This window comes from Acanthopagrus latus, chromosome 7 (assembly GCF_904848185.1).
Source record: "Acanthopagrus latus isolate v.2019 chromosome 7, fAcaLat1.1, whole genome shotgun sequence".
Lineage (NCBI taxonomy): Eukaryota > Metazoa > Chordata > Actinopteri > Spariformes > Sparidae > Acanthopagrus > Acanthopagrus latus.
The window spans coordinates 28,476,536-28,495,145 of record NC_051045.1 but is presented as its reverse complement, the minus strand read 5'-3'; the positions used below and the strand labels follow the sequence as shown (position 1 = coordinate 28,495,145).

Sequence of the window (18,610 nt, the reverse complement as noted above, 5' to 3'; positions counted from 1 at the left end):
TACCTTTAATGTATAGAGTGTTGTTGTCATTAGCATGGGCAAGAACTGTGTGAACAAAATCTGAGTCACAAGCAAACCATCTGAAAATTCTCAACATTCTACGTATCTCACAAATGTTAATGACCTTCTGCCCGACTTGGAGTGTGTGGGTCAACCAGGGGTTCGCCAGCTTTTCCATGTGACACATTAGAGTCAGATGTATCCCCAAACATTTAATATTCTCCTTATCCCACTTTACATTAAATTTATTACGTAGAGTCACAGGTGCTACAAAATTAAGTGTCATCACCTTAGTTTTTGAAATGTTGACTTTGTAGCCAGATAACTTCTCAAAGTCAATTAAAGTAGACATCAATTCCCCGAACGACCTCTCCGGCTCCCCCAGGCAAACCAGCACATCATCAGCAAACATTGCTACCTTATGTTCAATTCCTGACAAGACAATACCCTTAATGTTCTGATTTAGTCTTATTAGTTGACCCAGTGTTTCTATAAATACATCGAAGAGGAGTGGCGAGATTGCGCAACCCTGTCTGCACCCACACCTCAGAATAAAGGCCTCAGATAAATCACCATTGACCTTAATATGGGCTAAGGGTCTATCACATAGTGCCAGGATTCCTCTGATAAATTTGTCCTGAAAACCAAACTTCCCCAGCACCTTGTACAAGAATGCCCATCTGACAGAATCGAAAGCTTTCTCGGCGTCCAGACTCCCTATGATTGATTGAGTTTTGTCCTTTTGTATTTGACTTAAGATGTGTAATATTCTTCTGATGTTATCAGTCGTTTGTCTGTGATGAATAAATCCATTTTGGTCTAAATTGATGAGGTCAGGCAACAGCTTCTCCAGTGTGCGGGCAAAAATAGAGGTGAACAATTTAAAGTATAAGTTGAGGACACTAATCGGCCAATAGTTCCCACACTCTCGTCTATCCTTCCCCTCGTTCGGGATAACTGAGATTGTTGCCTCCCTCCATGAGGGCGGGATTTTTCCCTCCTGTAGGATATAGTTAAACGCCATTAGTAGTAGTTGAACTATTTCAGTCCATACCCGTCTGGTCCAGCTGCCTTTCCTGATTTTAATCTGGTGACAGCTTCATTAATTTCCTCCACTGAGATTGGTTTTATCAAGTTCTCATTTTGAAAATCTGAGAGTGATGGTAAATCTAAAGAGCCAAGAAAGGCATCATTGCAGTCCTCCTCAGAAGCATTAGGTTGTGAGTAGAGATCCCTGTAGAAGACCTCAAAACACTTCTGAATCCTTTCCAATTTGGTTTCCAGTATATTAGTTTGGGGGTTCTTAATATTGTACTTTAACTGATTTCCCTCCCACCTCACAATGTCTCTGCCTCAGGAAAGTTAAATTCTCCTGGGCCTCCAGTGTATAGATATCATTGATTTCACCCTATATTTTCCTGATTTCCTGCTTTACATTGGGGTTTGGATTATTTATATCATCCTGTTGTTTAAGCTTTAGACTCGACTGTAGGTCTGTTAATCTTTCCCCTTTTAGTTCTCTTTAGGTGAGAAGTAATAGAGATTAATTTACCTCTCATTAACGCTTTAAGCGTATCCCATAGGATAGTTGGCAATACCTCCCCTGCGTCGTTAATCTCTAGAAACTCTTTTATGTCTTCCTTTATTTTGGATACTATGGCAGAGTCAATGAGTACATGTGAGTTAAGTTTCCAGAGAGTGTTTCCTTTTTTCATAGCCACCTGTAGTGACAGACAGATGGGACTATGATCCGATAAATCCCTTGTTAATATGTCACATTCTCTAATCTTAAATCTATTCACATTAAACATAAAATAGTAATCCACCCTAGCATAAACTGTAAATGAGCCTGAATAGTGTGTGTAGTCTCTGGTAGATGGGCATAGTTCTCTCCATACATACTATTATCCCTATTTCTACCATATAAGAATTAACTTTCCTTGTGAGTGGGTTAATCTGGTTAGACAGTTTGGAGGAGTTCAGTTCAGGATGGAGCCTAAAATTACAGTCCCTCCCACAAATAACCGTGCCCTGAGAGTCCACCATTAAATCAAAATATTTCTATAGAATACCCAATCACTCCCAGGTGGGGCATATGCATTTAATATTGTGATTTCAGACCCCTCTATCCTTCCCGTTACCCTGACGAATGTGCCTTCATCATCACTGATTTCTGAGATGTGTTCGTAGTTAAGTGCACCAGAGATAAGTGTAGCCACTCCCCTCTTATGTTTAGATTTGACAAAACAGGAAAATACATATTTAAAACCCTTTCTTTTCAACCTCAGATGATCCGTTTGGCTTGTGTATGTGTGCTGGAGGAGGGCAATCTGGGCTTTTTCTTTCTTTAGTTTAGACATTATCTTACTCATCTTAAATTAGCATAAATATATGAATACAAAATAATTGCAGTTTTTTCTATATCTTCCATGACATGTAGTCCAGTGACTCCAAACCAGCAGCAGATTGTATTAGTAAACTATAGTATTTTAGTGCTTCCTCTATTTTATTTGAATATTAATATGCATAAATTATGTTTTTTTTCTCAATAGCTTCCATGTCGTGTGGCTCACTGACTTCTGAAACAGATTCTATTTCCATAAAAAATCTATGATAATAAAGAATATATTGGTAATAAAAAGTTCTCTAATGCTCAAAAGACATATATTAACATATATTCAAACAGCAATGTCAACTTCTACACTATTTTGTCTCATGTCTTAGATTCTGATTCTGAAATTCTGAAAAAATTTTTTTTTCAAAAATCTCACCATTAGCCACCATTTAAAGGGTTATTTTAAAAATGTATTCCAGGGGGGCGTGCCTCCGCATCCCCCTAGTGTTGCTGGGTTACCGACTCAGAGCACAGCTGCTACAAAAAATCTAGGGGAAACACTGTGTTCTAAGAATTTTGGACGTGTGGGGCGAACTATTTCTTTCTGAGCTGAAGCCAACAACGGGACAAAATAAAAATGTAAAGAGAGATGTACTGGAGCCGTATTTTTTCCTGCTTTTTTGTCCTTTGCCAATCACACTATGACAAGTGTTAAATGATAAAATAAGGTGAATAAAATAAAAAAAAGGGAAATCCTGGATGTTTGTGTGCTCTTCTTCATTTTTTTTAGTGTATTATAGAAGTATCAGATCGGGACTCGGTATCGGCAGAGACTCAAAATCAAATGACTCGGACTCAGGGGCAAAAAAACCTGATCATGACATCCCTAAAAATAACCACACCAAGTTTGAATGCAGTGAATTGTATTCAGTGTTTAGCATTACATGAGACACAAAGCATTCACAACAAAAACTTCAATGACTCATTCTGAATGGAAAGACATGAATTCTGAACAACAGAACTTGGTGAAATGATAACACAGTTTGATCACATCATCGAAGCAACTACACTGAATGCTGACAACATCTAGGCCAGACACGAACGAACTAGCGAAGTACATGAAAATAAGTGAAAAGGGGCACAAATGACGTCCAAAAATAACAGAAGAGTTAAAAAGTCAAATATCGAACAAGCTGAAGACAGCAAGATGCAGCTAACAGAAGAAGCTAGCACTAACGCTAGCCCCGGCTGCCTCCCCCGCATGTGCCCATGTATCACTGCATTCTGTCTCAGTATTCTGCAGTCTATAAGCTCCTTTTTTAGTTAGATTCTGTTGCTTCAGTTACCTATTCTTTCTGAGTTAGTGTATTTCAATAATCCAGTTATCCATAATTACCTTCTTCGTGACCAGACATAACAAGAGAGAGACTTGCAGCGTCTTTGAAGATACTCTGGTGAAGCTGTTTAAATCAAGCAGTAGCATAAATATGATGCGTGAGTGGCTATATAGAGGCTGACCTGAAAGTTGGCATTGCCCTGGTCCTCTCAACAAAAAGCCATTGGGATTCTTTTGTTAGATTTCAGATCATGGTAGAAAATAAGCTATAAGTTTATGATACTTACATGTTTTGTTGAGAAATACAATCTTCATAGATGAACTCCACTTTGAAAGCATAAATTATATTGCCAGAAGTAAAAAGTTAATGTTAGGCCATGAACAAACAACAACAAGGTCAAATTACTTCAACATCACTACCACCATTTTTTTTACTACTCTGCAGTTCTAGGTGCTGTATCATAGGCAGCTGGACGTGTTTCAGTTTCATGAAGACGTTTCACTTCTCAGAAAGCTTCTTCAGTTCTCACTAACTGGAGGGGAGTTGCAGGCTTTTAAACTGTGTGTGGGAGTGTGCTTGTAGGGTTGTTAAAGTGAAAATGCAACCTAGGCTTTTTTGTGAATGTTTATGAGTCAAACCTTCATGTAAAAGCATAATTACAATGAAAGAGGCACTTTTAACTTTTACCGTATTTTTGTTTTTGGGTCAAACACATTTTTCACCAGGTCAGGTATCTGCTATGTGTTGCAGTACTGCAAAACTGGATTGGAGCTGTAACACAGTGGACACATATCTGGTGGAATCTTGGGGTTATTTTCTCACTGATAAGCCCAGTAGTGTGCCAGAGTCAAATCTTAACTTGGAGGATGAGTCCGAGTCTAATAAGGGAAGTGTGGCATAAAAGGGCAGAAAATGCTGTTTTTGTGAAGAATGGGTGTGCAGATTTGACTGGTTAAGGTATTTCAGAGAGACAAATTCCATGAACTGCGAATTCTGCAGTCGGTACCCGCAACATGTGAGGAACACGAAATTTGCCGGTAAACATAGAAAATTTGTCAAACGTAGTGCTAGTCTAAGGCATAAAATATGCTGTGACCTGTACTCCAATGACAATGCATCTCCACTGTCAGTTGGTCATTTAGAAGGCAAGTGGCTGTTAATCAGCGCACTGAGGAGGCCGAAATAATACTGAAGTTTAACACTTTAAGCCTTTTTCACTACCCTTTACCAAATATAAAGGCCAACTCGAAGGAACCTATGTATATATATATATATATATATACCTATGTGTGAATATATATATATATGTATATATATATATATATATATATATATATATATATATATATATATATATATATATATATATATACACACACACACACGTATTATTATACATATATATATATATATATATATACACACACACACACGTATTATTATACATATAATAATATATTAATCACTAATGATGGCCATTTGCAGACACACAATACTGTACAATAACACATCTACTTGAACCAAGACGGTTCAGAGAATTACCTGGTGTGGAGGAAAGTGAGAGCGAAAGTTGGACTACCTTGTAAGTTATGGAAATGTGTCAGCACAGCATAGCCCAAATTGATCTGAAATCCCTTCAGGGAACAAACATTTTAAAAGTTTGTTTGCTTGTCTTCTAGCAGACGGACCTGACAAAGCATGAATTCAGGCTTTTTACAAGGCTGCATTATGTTATTATGTTGCCGTCCTTTTGATCCATGTATTTTTTTGGGTTCAACAGATTAATTCAGTCTAATCTACTGAGTCTAATCAATGTTTATTCATCTTAACACACCTCTTAAAAAACTGCCACTCACTGGGGACAGATAAACACAGGTCCACAGCTGAGAACTGAGCACTGGTCGGTCTCAGGTAGTGCTAGAAGTTGCAGTCATACAGACGCAGCTCCAGATACTGAAATCCACTGAGATGGGTGGCACAAATAAAAATTAATAAACCAATGACCAAACTCCCGCCCTTAACTCAGGTGGGTATTCTTCTCGAGTTTGCTCTGATGGCACCATTGTGGTGTTTACTGACATATTTTATGTTGTAGAACAAAACATGACAATCTAAAGATCATGCACACCACAGACATTATTCCACTGACTTTGACAGTACAGAGAACAAAATTTGTTCTTAAAGACCACATCTGGACACCTGCGCTGTTGAGACAGCAGAGTGGAAACACTGTTGTTCATCAATTAAGAGTTATTGACTTGAAATGTGCTTCGCTCTGTCTGCAACATAGACGTCAAACTTAGCAGGGTATAGTAACGGAATCTGAACTCTCGCCTTAACATATGCACCAAGTTTATAAGGTCCATTGAAGAGAACACTGCAGATGTTTTCATTTATAATTGATTTATAGTAAACAGTTTATTTTCTCAGCATCAAAAAAAAAAAACCACAGATATGCTGTTGGATGATGATGTTGGTTAACTGGCTTTTCCAGTCTCCCAGAATGAACAGAGTGAGTGGTGATCAGAGATTGTGCTGGTGTGTGAGGCCAACTCCCAGGAGACACACACACACACACACACAAATGTGCAGCAGCTGCAACGTTTTTTCTGCAACTGTCTGCAAAAAAGGAAGGACTCAGTTCACGGAAAACCAGTATCATTTTTAATAATTACACATATTTACAAAGATGCAATGAAGCAAAAATGAAGCGTATCCAACCAGCATTATGTCAGAGAAAAATCATGGACAAGGTTCATTCATTTTTAGATCAAGACTCTTTCTTTGAGATGTCTGAATGGCCGTCACTGCTCTGTAATGTGGCTTCAGGGAGTCCCAGTTCATCCCTTGGTCCCTCAAGAAAACCTGGTGTGCACGTACATCAAATAACATGACATGAATAATATGCAGCACATGAGATGGAGTTTAGGAGGAGAAAGCCTCCTCGAGTGTTGGAATGATTTCTATGATTTCTTCAAGTGTGTGTGTTTGTGTGTGTGTTCATTGTGGTGGAGTAATTGGTGACTGTGGAACTGCTTCCTTATCTTTCCTCTCTCTATCTTTTTCTTCGCTGCCTGACAAGGCCCTACAGCTAATTGAGACTCTGACTGAGGATCAACTTATTAATCCTATTATGTGGTTATCAAATTAACACGGGTCAGATTTCATCAAATAATTCTTAGCCAATGGAGAGCTCCCTCGCAAAGACAGAGTGATCAAGTCAAAGCTCACTTCAGAGGCGACGGGGTCTTCTGTTGGTAACTTTAATCAGTGCTCCAAGTTATCACAGATGTGTTGTGCATGTGCTTGATTTGATCGCAGCCTTTTAACAACACAAGGCCCCAAACTGGGTTATAATAAGTTTCTTGCTGTGTTTAAAGATGGAAGTGTCTGAAGCAGAAACAGTCTAAAGCTTCTCTGTATAAATAGACATGGCCATGGCTTCTTGCAACTGAAAATTCTGATCCAGAAACCCTTTGATGGATCCTACCAGTGCAGACACAGGTGAGAGAGCGGACCAGCATGTGTTGGGCTGGCTTTACACTGAGCAGCTGTTTGGCTTACTGGTGCTGGTTACACACTCATCCTGAATATTAACAGTGACAAAAAACTAAGTTCTTGATGAGGGCTGTGTATTAACTGAAATAGTTCATTGTTGATGCTTATATGATACCCAGCACTTCTTGCTGCTTCCTTAGTTTGGAGAATGTATAAAATATAAGTGTTTTAACCTTTTTTCATTGAACAAAACTGCTCAATGCATATGCATCAGTGTTACATAACAAAACTTTGTTAAAGTCTAAATAATGAAGATATTGTCTGAAGTCAGAAAAGTTTACTGATTTACATCTGACCAAATTAAAAAAAAAAAAAAAAAATGAGATCAAGCATTTGATCCCAACTTGACATATGAAATTTAACAATAATCGATGCTACTTATATGTTTCAGTCGCCACTCATGGACCTGGCATAAAAATCCATGTGATCTGATCTCAAGTGAACAGCTCTAATACAGGTGTGAATGCACCCAGACACTTCCAGGATGAATTTGAGATCCCATCACTCAGACTACATTCAGAGTTGGTCTGGGCCGGTTCTGAGAACCTGTCCTTTCAGCAGAGTGTACACACGTGTCCTGGCCCATGCTGAAGGACTGCCTACTCAACTGACTTCCTTTGTGAAACCAAAAGAAGGCAGAATAGAGTACACACTGGTCCAACCATTGAACAATTAACTGCACTATCCCTGGACTCCCTTAGACAAAGAAACTTAAAACCATTGTCTGTACCAGTCTGTCTATTCTGTGTCTAAAGTGCTTAGTATTACCTGCCAACACTTAGCAGCTGTTTAACACACTGTTCACGCTGATTTCACTATTTACACTTCATTTATGAGAGAAGACAACATTTTAGTGACAGTACACGTGTCCAATTTTACATAAACCGTAATCTATATAGGTTACTTCTTTGTCCCTGTGGTGAAAGTCCCCAAACTCCCCTTAAAATCTCTCAGTCTTGTGAGCTGCAGAAGAAGCTGTGTAAACTTTGTGAAATACTATCTACCACAAAGTCTTAATTATTTAGACCGTCTTTAAAATTCAGCAATTGTTAAACATGAACTTCTTCCTTCTTTGTGTAAAAAAACATTGTGTCCATCTGTCCAAGTGATGTATGTGACTATTTGCACGTCTATTTGCATATTCAGCAGGAAAGCAAGATCCAATCACAAGTGTTCACTCAAGACACATGTTGATGGCAAGTGTGAGCTGGTAGATTTAGAGCTGTTCGCTTGTGATCAGATCACTGAAGATGGAAGGTATCAGGTCTGAACAGCCTCATTAAAGTACTGAGTGTCATTAACCAGCCCTGTTTTTTATTCTAAGGGAGCAGACGTAGTCTAAATAAGACGCACCCAAGGTCGTGTTTTGTACTGCATTTTCCCTACAGTCAAAAACATATGAGCATGTGGACTTTACAAACAAAGGACAAGCAGCACAGGTGTGCAAAAATATGGGCTAGGTGTGAAATTTACGTCATGTGGCCACAAGGATGCTGAGAGTATAATTTGGCAGTTTTATAGCACCTTCTTCCTGGACCCCGAGCCATGTACCTGGCTGCTTCAGTACATCCAGTGAAGTGTGAAAGCTGTTTTTCAATCCAGGCCTGGTCTGTAGGGGCAACACCCTTTCAGTTCATCTGACCTATGATGACCTGTCAGCCACAGCTATTGTGAAACCTATACATGAAACATAATTGTATTTCTTCCATTTAAGTAAGTTGAATGGGTCACATAGGAAAAATATCAAAAATCAATTGTTTTGAGTACCAGCATAAAATTAAGTTCAGAAGCACTGGTGACTCTCCATGTGCAGAAATAAAGGAACAAAACATCTGACTGAAGTGAAATTGTAGGATGAGTCCTGTGATGAAGACCCACACTTCAAGTCCAGCTGAATTTAAACAGCAGATCTGTTCTGGGACTGACAAGGAGAAGTTTCATATTTGATGTTTTCTGGTTTCTTGATACTGAAATGTGTGTTTCTTTGTCTTCAGCACCACTGCTATCAAAATACTGTCTGTTCTTTGCTTGTACACTACAGTCACCAGTGAAAATTGGTTTACATTGGGTCTCTGTGCCCCTATTGGCACAGCTGTCTAGCATACAAGTACGCCCAGCCGCCCACACAGAGGCTAAAGAGGCATTTTTGATGGATATCTGGACACCTTGTTTTATTTCTTTTTAGAAATAAAACAATATTACCAATACATTTGAATGTCATTAAAATGCTATTTGTCTGCAAAAACATATTGCTGTCATCTCATTTGGATGTTTAATAACCAAGGGAACAATCTAACACTATGTAAACCCAGCCTTAATGCAGAGATGGAAACACACAATGCGCCCACAATGGAAATGGAGAGACATTTCCACGAGACAGCACAACCAACCGGTCATGTGATCTTTTTGACCGGCTGCAGATGGTCACACAGTGGCAGCTGCTGTGGAAGAATGTGAGCTCGCCAGCAAGCCTGTACACACTGTGGAGGCTGGAGCCAATGAGCTGCTTTGTTTTTCAGCTCAAATCCTGATATAAAGTGTTTCTAAAGCTGCCAGACTGACTGGCAGCGAGTACACCATGGCCTTTATACACCTTAATGCTAGGTTTTAACGCAAATACGGGACTGTATGGATGCTGTCTGCTGCACAACCCCCATCTGTGACAATGATAATGTGGTAACCAGGACACACTCTTCACATAAACCAGGCTTTACCCTCGAGCCGCCACTAGTTGTAATATTTTGGATGTTGGCTTGGATGCTATACTTAAATCTGTGTACCAGTCAATTCTCTGAATTAATTCATTAAAAGCCAAAACAATCAATTATGTCCTCCAAATATACTGATTCCCCTCAAAATTTAAATAGTTTGGACCAACCCCTGCAGAGTCGAGCCTTGAGTGAAGTAGTGTTCAATAAGATTTAAGTGCAATCAGAGACATTGTAACTAATACGATCTTTGAGGCACTTCTTAAATAAAAAGCAATCTCCCGGCTTGTTTTTCCCCCCATTGTTCGTGAAAATTAAAAAAGATAACAAAAAGAAACATTTGTGGGTACAAATGAAAATGTGCCACTTGCATCAATAGAAAGGCATCGTCAATTTTGGATTCACTACCTACATTTTGATACACAATTTTTTAAATTTTGTCGTTGTACATTCTTGATTCACGTGAGGCAACACCCTCTTCCCCCACAAGATAAAAGAAATAAGAGGAAATAACAAAAAAAGAAAGGGCACATAAAATTTCAAGTTCTTCAGTAGAACTGTCATATTTATCCAGGGATGTGAGACAGGCTGTGTTCATGACGGCAGGCACAGAATGAAACAGCTCTCTGTTGAAATTACAAAGCTGGTCGTGCTTTGACACGAGGATGGACATTCTGAGGGGGGAAAAGAATGAAGCCAAAGGAGAAAAAGAAAAGAAAGGAAAAGGGGAAGACAACGTAACGACAGGGAATGTTCTTGAAGTCCAGTGTCTTTGTTTTCCTTGTGCATACCAAGAAAGAAGAGTTTGTACCCCAACAAAACAATCTCAAAAAGGAAACTCTCCTGTTTGCCTTTTCATGTCGACAGGTCCAGGGTGAGTTCGTCGTCCCTGTTGTCCTTTTCTCTTCCTCCTGCTCCTCTTTGCCTTTCAGAGTTGGCTCGCAAGTGCTTTTTTTTGACTGAGACGGCAGCTTGGACAAACAGTAGGTGGGCGAAGGAGGAAGCTGGTCTCTCCCTCATACAGACTCTTCTGTGGATAGCAGCAGGGGGTTGATGTATTCAAATCCCTCAAACTCTGACTGGTCTATTCTCTTGATGACGTCCCTGAGGAGAGGGAGACAGAAGGAAGAATTAGAGACGTTGTTTCATCACAAAGCCAGAGTACAATGCTATCCAGAACAAACCTGGCTCTTTTTCAAGGTTCAATTTTTAAGGTAATTTCAATCAGTGCATTTACATACTTAGTCGGATTACAGCCATAGGTGAGAAATGCCGGTGAGAAAATCAAATTGCTGGCTGAAGCATGTCATACCCCAGTACGATAGGTGGCGCTGTACCCATTTCAACTAGTGGTAATAGAGCCACCTCAGGCTGACCTCTTTACGTCACCTGCAACAACAAACTCTGCCTCGGCATTTGAGAAAGATGACGTATCAAGAGCAAGATGAAGCTACATCTTTGTACATTTCGTATATGGTGTATATGACAATTACACAAACTAGATGCACAATGGCGTTCTTGCTTGCGGTTATTTCGGAGGAAAGCTGCCGCCACCACCGTCCTTCTACTTCCGGCTCACGGCCCCGGGAAAAAATTTCGAGCCTGCGCGGAACGCAAAAATCCGATACGATCTGATAGAACGTATACGTGCAGGAGTAATGCGACTATCAATCGAATAATCTAGGTGTTTTAATCTGACTATGAGAAATCTGATCTGGTCCGATTTTAGTCAGACTTTTCTTGAGTGTCATGTAAACGCACTGTGTCATTATACAACACTGTAGTCCATTTCTTGAATTTACTTCTGGGTGAATGTCAACAGCAGCATTTGATTATATAGTTGGGATCTCCATAGAAATGTTTCGAAATCAGGTGAGCTCTGTCCATCAACTGACTGTGTGTGAGCACCAAGCATCAATGATGAAAAACCACGAGTCCATCTTGCCTTGTCCAGCTGTAGTTCTGCAATCTGTCAGCTTGGAAGTATCTGCTGCTGTCTGACAGCCGATACACAAGTATCTGCTGCTGTACCACCAGACTACAGAGCAGCTTCTCTCCTCAGACTCCTGAACTCATCCTCAACACTCCACTCCAGCAGGTCCACACCGCTGCTATTTTGCTTGAATCAGTCGGTTAATTATTCCACAGTGTGACACAGGCCTGTATGATGCTTATGCTATGTAAAATAAATCTGTGAGATGAATCAATGAGCAATGGAGCGCTGTGTGACAGTGCTGCTTGACTGTGTAAGGTAAGAGTTTGTGAGCCTGTTTATGTGTGAGACGGATCATAGCACATCGCTATTCTGCTTCTTAATTGTAGTCTTGTGACAGTGAGTAAAATATGGACATTTCATAGACGAGGCATATAGTGTCTCTCTCCCTCCGTTGCCCTCATGTTCATGCTATAGTGCATAAATGAGAGCCTATTATCAAGCACCCTATCTATTATCTCACCCTAACTATTGTTCAGTCCTTGATTCATTTGAAAGGCCATGGAAAAATACTTTTAACTCCCCCACAAAGAATTTGAATAGTCTCAAACTATAATAAAATTATTTGACACACTCATGCTACAGTTTCGTGACCTGTGGTGAAAATCTTTAAACCTCTGTAGCACCAGAACTGTGTGCAACAAAAAGCTATTCACAATGATTCATTATATATGGTATTCTTAAAAAATTTTCATTTATGTAAATTATGTTTTGCAGCTTTATATTTGCAACCCTTGTCTTTGTATTTTACCCTGATCACCGTGGGTTTTTAAGAAAAAGCCTTGCTAGGTTACCAAGGCTTCTTTTATTTTGACAGACTGAATTCTAAAGTTGGAACCAAATTCTCACATTCTCAAATAAAATCAGACCTGTTTTCTGATAATTCCTTGAACTTTGATCACACATTTGGCAAGTTTGGACATATTTGTACAGTACATATGACTGTTAGTGTGTCCTCCTACAACATTTCAGCTAAAGACTACAACATTTATGAATCAAATTTGGTAGCAGAACAAATCCTTCACATATCGCCCATGTATTGCAAAAGCAAAAAGTCTCTAGTGCCTACTGTGGGTCTTACACATTTACACCATTTAATAACAAAAACCTCCGTGTTTTTCTTGATACCTGCTGCTACTCTTCAGGTCTACAATCACGCGGACAGCTGGAAACCATCTGATCGATCAATGTTTCGGTCTTAATGTCTCTCTGAATAAATTCTCAAAAACCTGTAAAAGGTAATTTGTTAGTACACAATGTCAAGTGAGAGAGAATGAACGGGTGTAGAACTAATAAGTGGAGGAACTCAAGCTGCTGCTTTGTTTCCTGAATATGATACTTCCATTAACAAAGGCATAATCACAGGTAAATGGAGCGTAACCTCATAAGTAGTGGGCTCAGAGTGGTTGGGTAAAAATAAATGTACTCCCTTAGCAACACTGCTGGCTCCGTCTCTTGCAGCAACAGGCTGTTTACTCATCTCTCTTTCTCTCTCTCTCTCTTTCTCTCTCTCTGTGTGTGTATGTGTGTGTGTGTGTGTGTGGTGATGGTGAGATGAGGAACTGAAGCCCAAAATGGAGAAAGGAGGCCTCTCACTGGGGAAGGCTGAGAGGCTTTCTCCCTTCAGACACTAAGCAGAGGGCTTTGAAGTTAAAACAATAGGTGTGTTCACTAGACTTCCCCCTGGTGTACCAGGTGGGTGGGGGTCTTACATTAGAGGCCACCGGCAGTGTGGAACAGGTTGCAGATCCCACCCACATAGAGTGCAGGGACAAGTGAATGAAATGCTACAGTGTCTTTGTTTCAGTTTGCCGGCTAGAATACTGATGAAGTAAATATTTTTTCTCCATCTGATCTCATGTGAAATACTCCCACTGTAGGAGTAGGTCAACTACCAATACAACAATTAGATTTAGAAAATGCTGTTTTTCTATTTGGGAGTTTCAGAAAAGAAAAAAGAGGCTGAAAGAAAGACCAAAGAGAGGGAAACACAAAAACAAGGAGAGAAAGGTTTTGGGGATTGACCAAAATGAACAGTGTGTTCAACCAATGTAAATGTTGCCCTTCTTCCAGGTTTGGATGACCTGAAAGTATTACCAGATGCAGACTGAGGAGAAGAGCTGGAGAAGGGCACAGAGGAGGGAGTGAAGTGGGATAGACAGAACAAGAATAAAGCAGGGAAGAATGACGATATCTGTTTTCTAACTGACATTTTGGACCAGTATTTTTGGAGCCTAATCTGGAAGTTAGCACTGCCCTGGTTCCCTTGGCAAAAAGCCTATGGGATTCTCAGTTGGGTGTTGGGTTTTTACAGAAAATAAGCTTTGTGGTGTGAAGTGAGTAAAGACGCGTCTGTGCAAGATGAAAATGTTTCAGCTAGGGCAAATATAATCAATGAATTGCCTTACTTCAAACAGATAATTGATTTGATTTGAACTATTTTCATGCGCACATGATGGAATTAAAGTTACACTGTATGAGCAGAATAGTAAGAAAATGTTGCTAGACAAAGCACAGACAAATCATAAAAAAAATATCACAGAATAGAGTCTACTCTGTATATAACATACCATGAATACAATTAAATAAAACAGAATTCAAATAATAAAATACAATACGATTGAAAAATGGACAGGTTAAGAAAAAGAAATGCCAAAAAACAGATCTGCATTGTATGTCTATGTTCCTGTTTCTGTCAGAGAATGCCGTGTCCCGAAGCTTGCCGGTAAATTCTTACCCTCCCTCTTAAGATACAACCCACAGACACACAATCACACTCAACGTTGCTTTATGAAGCGGGGGTGTATAGCGTTTGGTTTAGAATTGGGCTGAAGAGGTGTGGAGCCACTGGTGTAGCATAGGGATGTGCATCTTCAACACTGAGGCGATACGATACGCATCTCGATACACTGCCAACGATGCGATACATTAAAGATTCATATGAAACAACACCGATAAAATACAATACGATTCTGCCACCTACTGCGATACAGTACGATACAGTACAATTTGATTTAACACAATGCGATACAGTGCGATACGATGCGATGCAGAAGAATATTGTACAATGGAATACAAAGTGGTGCAGATAGTTCATGTTCATTATTTTACTACAGTGTGCTTCACACTTTTAACAGGGACAGTGGGAAACTAAACTCTAAGCAGTGGTGCCTTTTGGCAGTTATATGCTGCTGAATGAATGCAAAAGTTGTACAGATTGACACACATGTTGTCACTGCCCACAACTTGTTTGAAATGGGTCCATGATGGGTCAGTGATGCCGGTAAACGCATTACTCTAATCTGACCACTACGAGTAATCTAACCATTAATATTTCCAAAACAGTAATCAGATTAAAGTACTTATTCAAGTCACTGTGCGCTACTATTATTTTTGTCATTTTCCTGAGTAAAAATATGTATTTTGGCTTTCCTCTTGCGTCTCGGGGAGAGATATGACGGATGCCGCAAGTCACGTTTTCAGCACGAGGAAAACTCACGTTTACACCGCGCAGCGACACTAACACTAACATTGTGTTAGCAGCAGCACTTCCGCTGGTGCTAACCACTGGAGCTGAAGGAGACCTCTCTGTCACATTAACACCATGTCCCCGCTTCGGGTGAGAGCTTAGATTGGTTGTGCTCTCTGTGTGTTTAATCACAGCACAGCGCATTTTACAGATCGCATTTCTCGAGCTGACCATCTCTTTTATAAAAGCCGAAGTGTCCCCAAACACCAGACTTGTAAGTGACCGGCGAGTCTATCTCTTCTTCATGCATGCTTACTTTCTCTGTGACTGGCTCTGATTTCAAGCCTGCTGTTTGGTGCTCTGCTCCCCCTGCCTCCAACGCAGGCGAGACCAGACTCTGGCTGAATTGGCCGATGGCGGCCGTGGTGATAAGAACGGAAACAAGCACTTGGTCCTACTTCTAAATTAGTTCATTTTAAATATAGATACGAGTCATTTTTTATCGATGCAGAGAGTTTATACACGATACATCTCAGTAGTTCATCCAGATATTTTAACTGATGCACATCTGTCGATGCAACCACATCGTAAATGTTTATACGGATGTACCGATACGAATCGGTAAATCTTACCATCCCTAGTGTAGCAGGGATTAACTTTCTGCACATAGATAGCTGCGATCTGATTCCTGGTAGCAATACATCTAGCTCATGCTCCATCCACACTAATGTGCTTTCATTTTAACACAGAAACAAGTGTTTTAACACTGATCCAGAATTCAGCCTGAAACACGTCACATCAACTATCATGTACACTGTGCATGAATGAGCCAGTGGAAACAGGAGGCAGATTGTCTCCACTTTGGTTTGTTGCCTAGTTGTAGAAAATACTACTTGTGATTTTACTTTTACTTCTCTTTAATTATTTACTCTTATCGTTACTTTCTAATATGTGTACCAGGGCTGGTACCGAGGCAACAGGCTTTTCCAAAAGTCTCTGTTTTAGGGGTTGTACACAATGAAAAGACTTAAATTAATTAATTAGACGAATAAAGAATAAAGTACTCAATGAATTAATTAGTTGCTTAAAATACAGCATTTACAGTGCTAGGCTAGGGTGAGAAACAGGTTCACTCGACAGACTGGAGCAGGATTGCCCCTAAAAATTACCACCAGGGACCAAGGCTACAGAAGACGTACACTTCTCTAGGCATTGACTGAGGCTGCTATTTTCTAAGACAGGGAGCTGGCATAGAAAAACTAAAGCCTCTCTTTCCCTCCCCTCACCATGCTGGCAAGGGCCCCCAGCAATCCTGGCTTTTAATGTCGCAATGTAAATCTCTTACATGGAGGGTTTACCCTTCTCTCTCCCAACACGGCTCTCACTTCTCTTTCTTCTTGTGCCAAGCCCATCACGAGTGGGAGAGAGGGGAGACTGGAGAGCTTTTTGCATCACCCCCTCCTAGCGTGAGTGGGCGACATCAGCCCCTCTTCCTTGGTAACAGAGGGAGAGAAAAGGGTGAGGAGATAAAGTGCGAGACACAGGGAGGAGGCGTACGTCTCCTTTTGATGTGCTGTGGTGTTTGATGCCAGGTTGATATCTTCGCTACTGAACTGGCAGTGTGCTCTCCACCCTGTTCTACCCTGTAACTCCCTCCTCCCCTCCCCTCCCTTCCCACCCAAACCTCTGCCACAATTGCCTCCTCAAAAGTCTGTCATGGACTCCCATCGTCAAACTGTGTCACAAATGAGCCTCAGAGCCGTCTCGCTGCCCTTATGCGTATGCTCAGTCCCTTAATGAGCTGCGAAGCGCTTCCACACCCAGGCAGATGAGTGTCTACTGATCAGCAATGGAGTGTAGCACCTTCAAACTGCCGGGGAACCATGGTAGCTACCCAGAGACATCTGTCATGGGTGCAAAGCATGATGGGCATGCAATATGGTTCCAATAAACACGGGGGTTCTGTTGCTCTGTGCCCTGTCATTCTTACAATGATCTAGTTACCGCCTAAGTGTTCAAAAGTTTTGATTTGAACAAGCAGGGGAAAGACATGAAAACCCAACACTCTTTTGGGAAATGTAACAACACTGGAGAGTACAGAGAAGTGGAACAACACTTATTTTTTTTAATACTCTTTATTTACCATTTTTGGAAAGAGAATAAAACAGGCAAAACAGACAGCAAAAACAGCAAAACAAAACAAAGCAAAGAAGACAAAAATAGTTGTGTTGACATTTACTTAAATCATCATACATTTTGTTTGTATAGGAAAAAAATAAAGAAGAGAAAAAACATTTACATCTCTCTCTATGAGTCAACTTTTAAGGCACCTGCTTAATGTGCCTCAAATTGTCATTTGAAGTAGAACAAAGAAACAAACAAACAAACAAACAAAAACACATTCAACATTACTGTGTGTACTTGTGTTAGAACAAATGTCCACTGGGATTCATGCACGCATATTTTAATGCACATCTCTGCATACTTCTACCTTCACTCGTTGCTTTCAAGCTGTTCATACCTCCTCCATTTCTAAGAACCTTTTCCATAGAAACTCAAAAACATCACAACAATTCCTTATCCTATGTGTTATTCTTTCCATATTATACATTTCCTTGATCGTTTCCTTCCACTTAGTTATTTTCGGTACATCTGGTTTCAGACAGTTTTAATTATTTGTTTAATCGCTGCTATTCTTAATATTCCATACATGTACTTATTTGGGCCCTGCGATGGACTGGCGACCTGTCCAGGGTGTCCCCTGCCTTCGCCCTAAGTCAGCTGGGATAGGCTCCAGCGCCCCCGCGACCCTGCAGAGGATTAAGCGGCGTACATAGAATATGTACAGATGATGGATGGATGGATGGATGGATGTACTTATTTGGTGTGAGAGATATTTGACTGGAACTCCTAAAATTATATGCTCTGGATCTAGGGGAAAAGTACATTTGGCCATGAACAGTTAATTAAGAACCTAATCCAGAAGTGCGGGTAGCATGCCAGTTCATTTGTATAGTTCCATCCCACATTTTTGCATGCTATAGAGGACTGAGCTGGACTGGGATTTTGCCAGCAGTGATACAGACAGTGACAGAGATAACGAGTTTTGAGAGTTAAGAGATTTGTGACATATAGCATGTTTGGAGTATATAGTTAGTGTGTTACATAGTGTTTAGTGTGTAGCGTAGTGTTTTTTTTTTTGTGTTGTGA

At 40.2% G+C, this 18,610-nt stretch overlaps 1 protein-coding gene across 4 annotated transcripts in view; it reads right to left on the bottom strand.

Annotated features, from left to right (window-relative positions):
• Nucleotides 1-6,313: 6,313 nt before the first annotated feature.
• The window catches only part of prkcz (protein kinase C, zeta), a 172,298-nt gene continuing 160,001 nt past the window's right edge, over nt 6,314-18,610 (bottom strand). For all 4 annotated transcript variants that reach the window (XM_037104253.1, XM_037104254.1, XM_037104255.1 and 1 more), the window contains one exon: nt 6,314-11,042. In XM_037104253.1, coding sequence (XP_036960148.1) covers nt 10,955-11,042 — 88 coding nt within the window. In that variant the 3' untranslated portion in view covers nt 6,314-10,954. The remainder of the gene's footprint in view (nt 11,043-18,610) is intronic.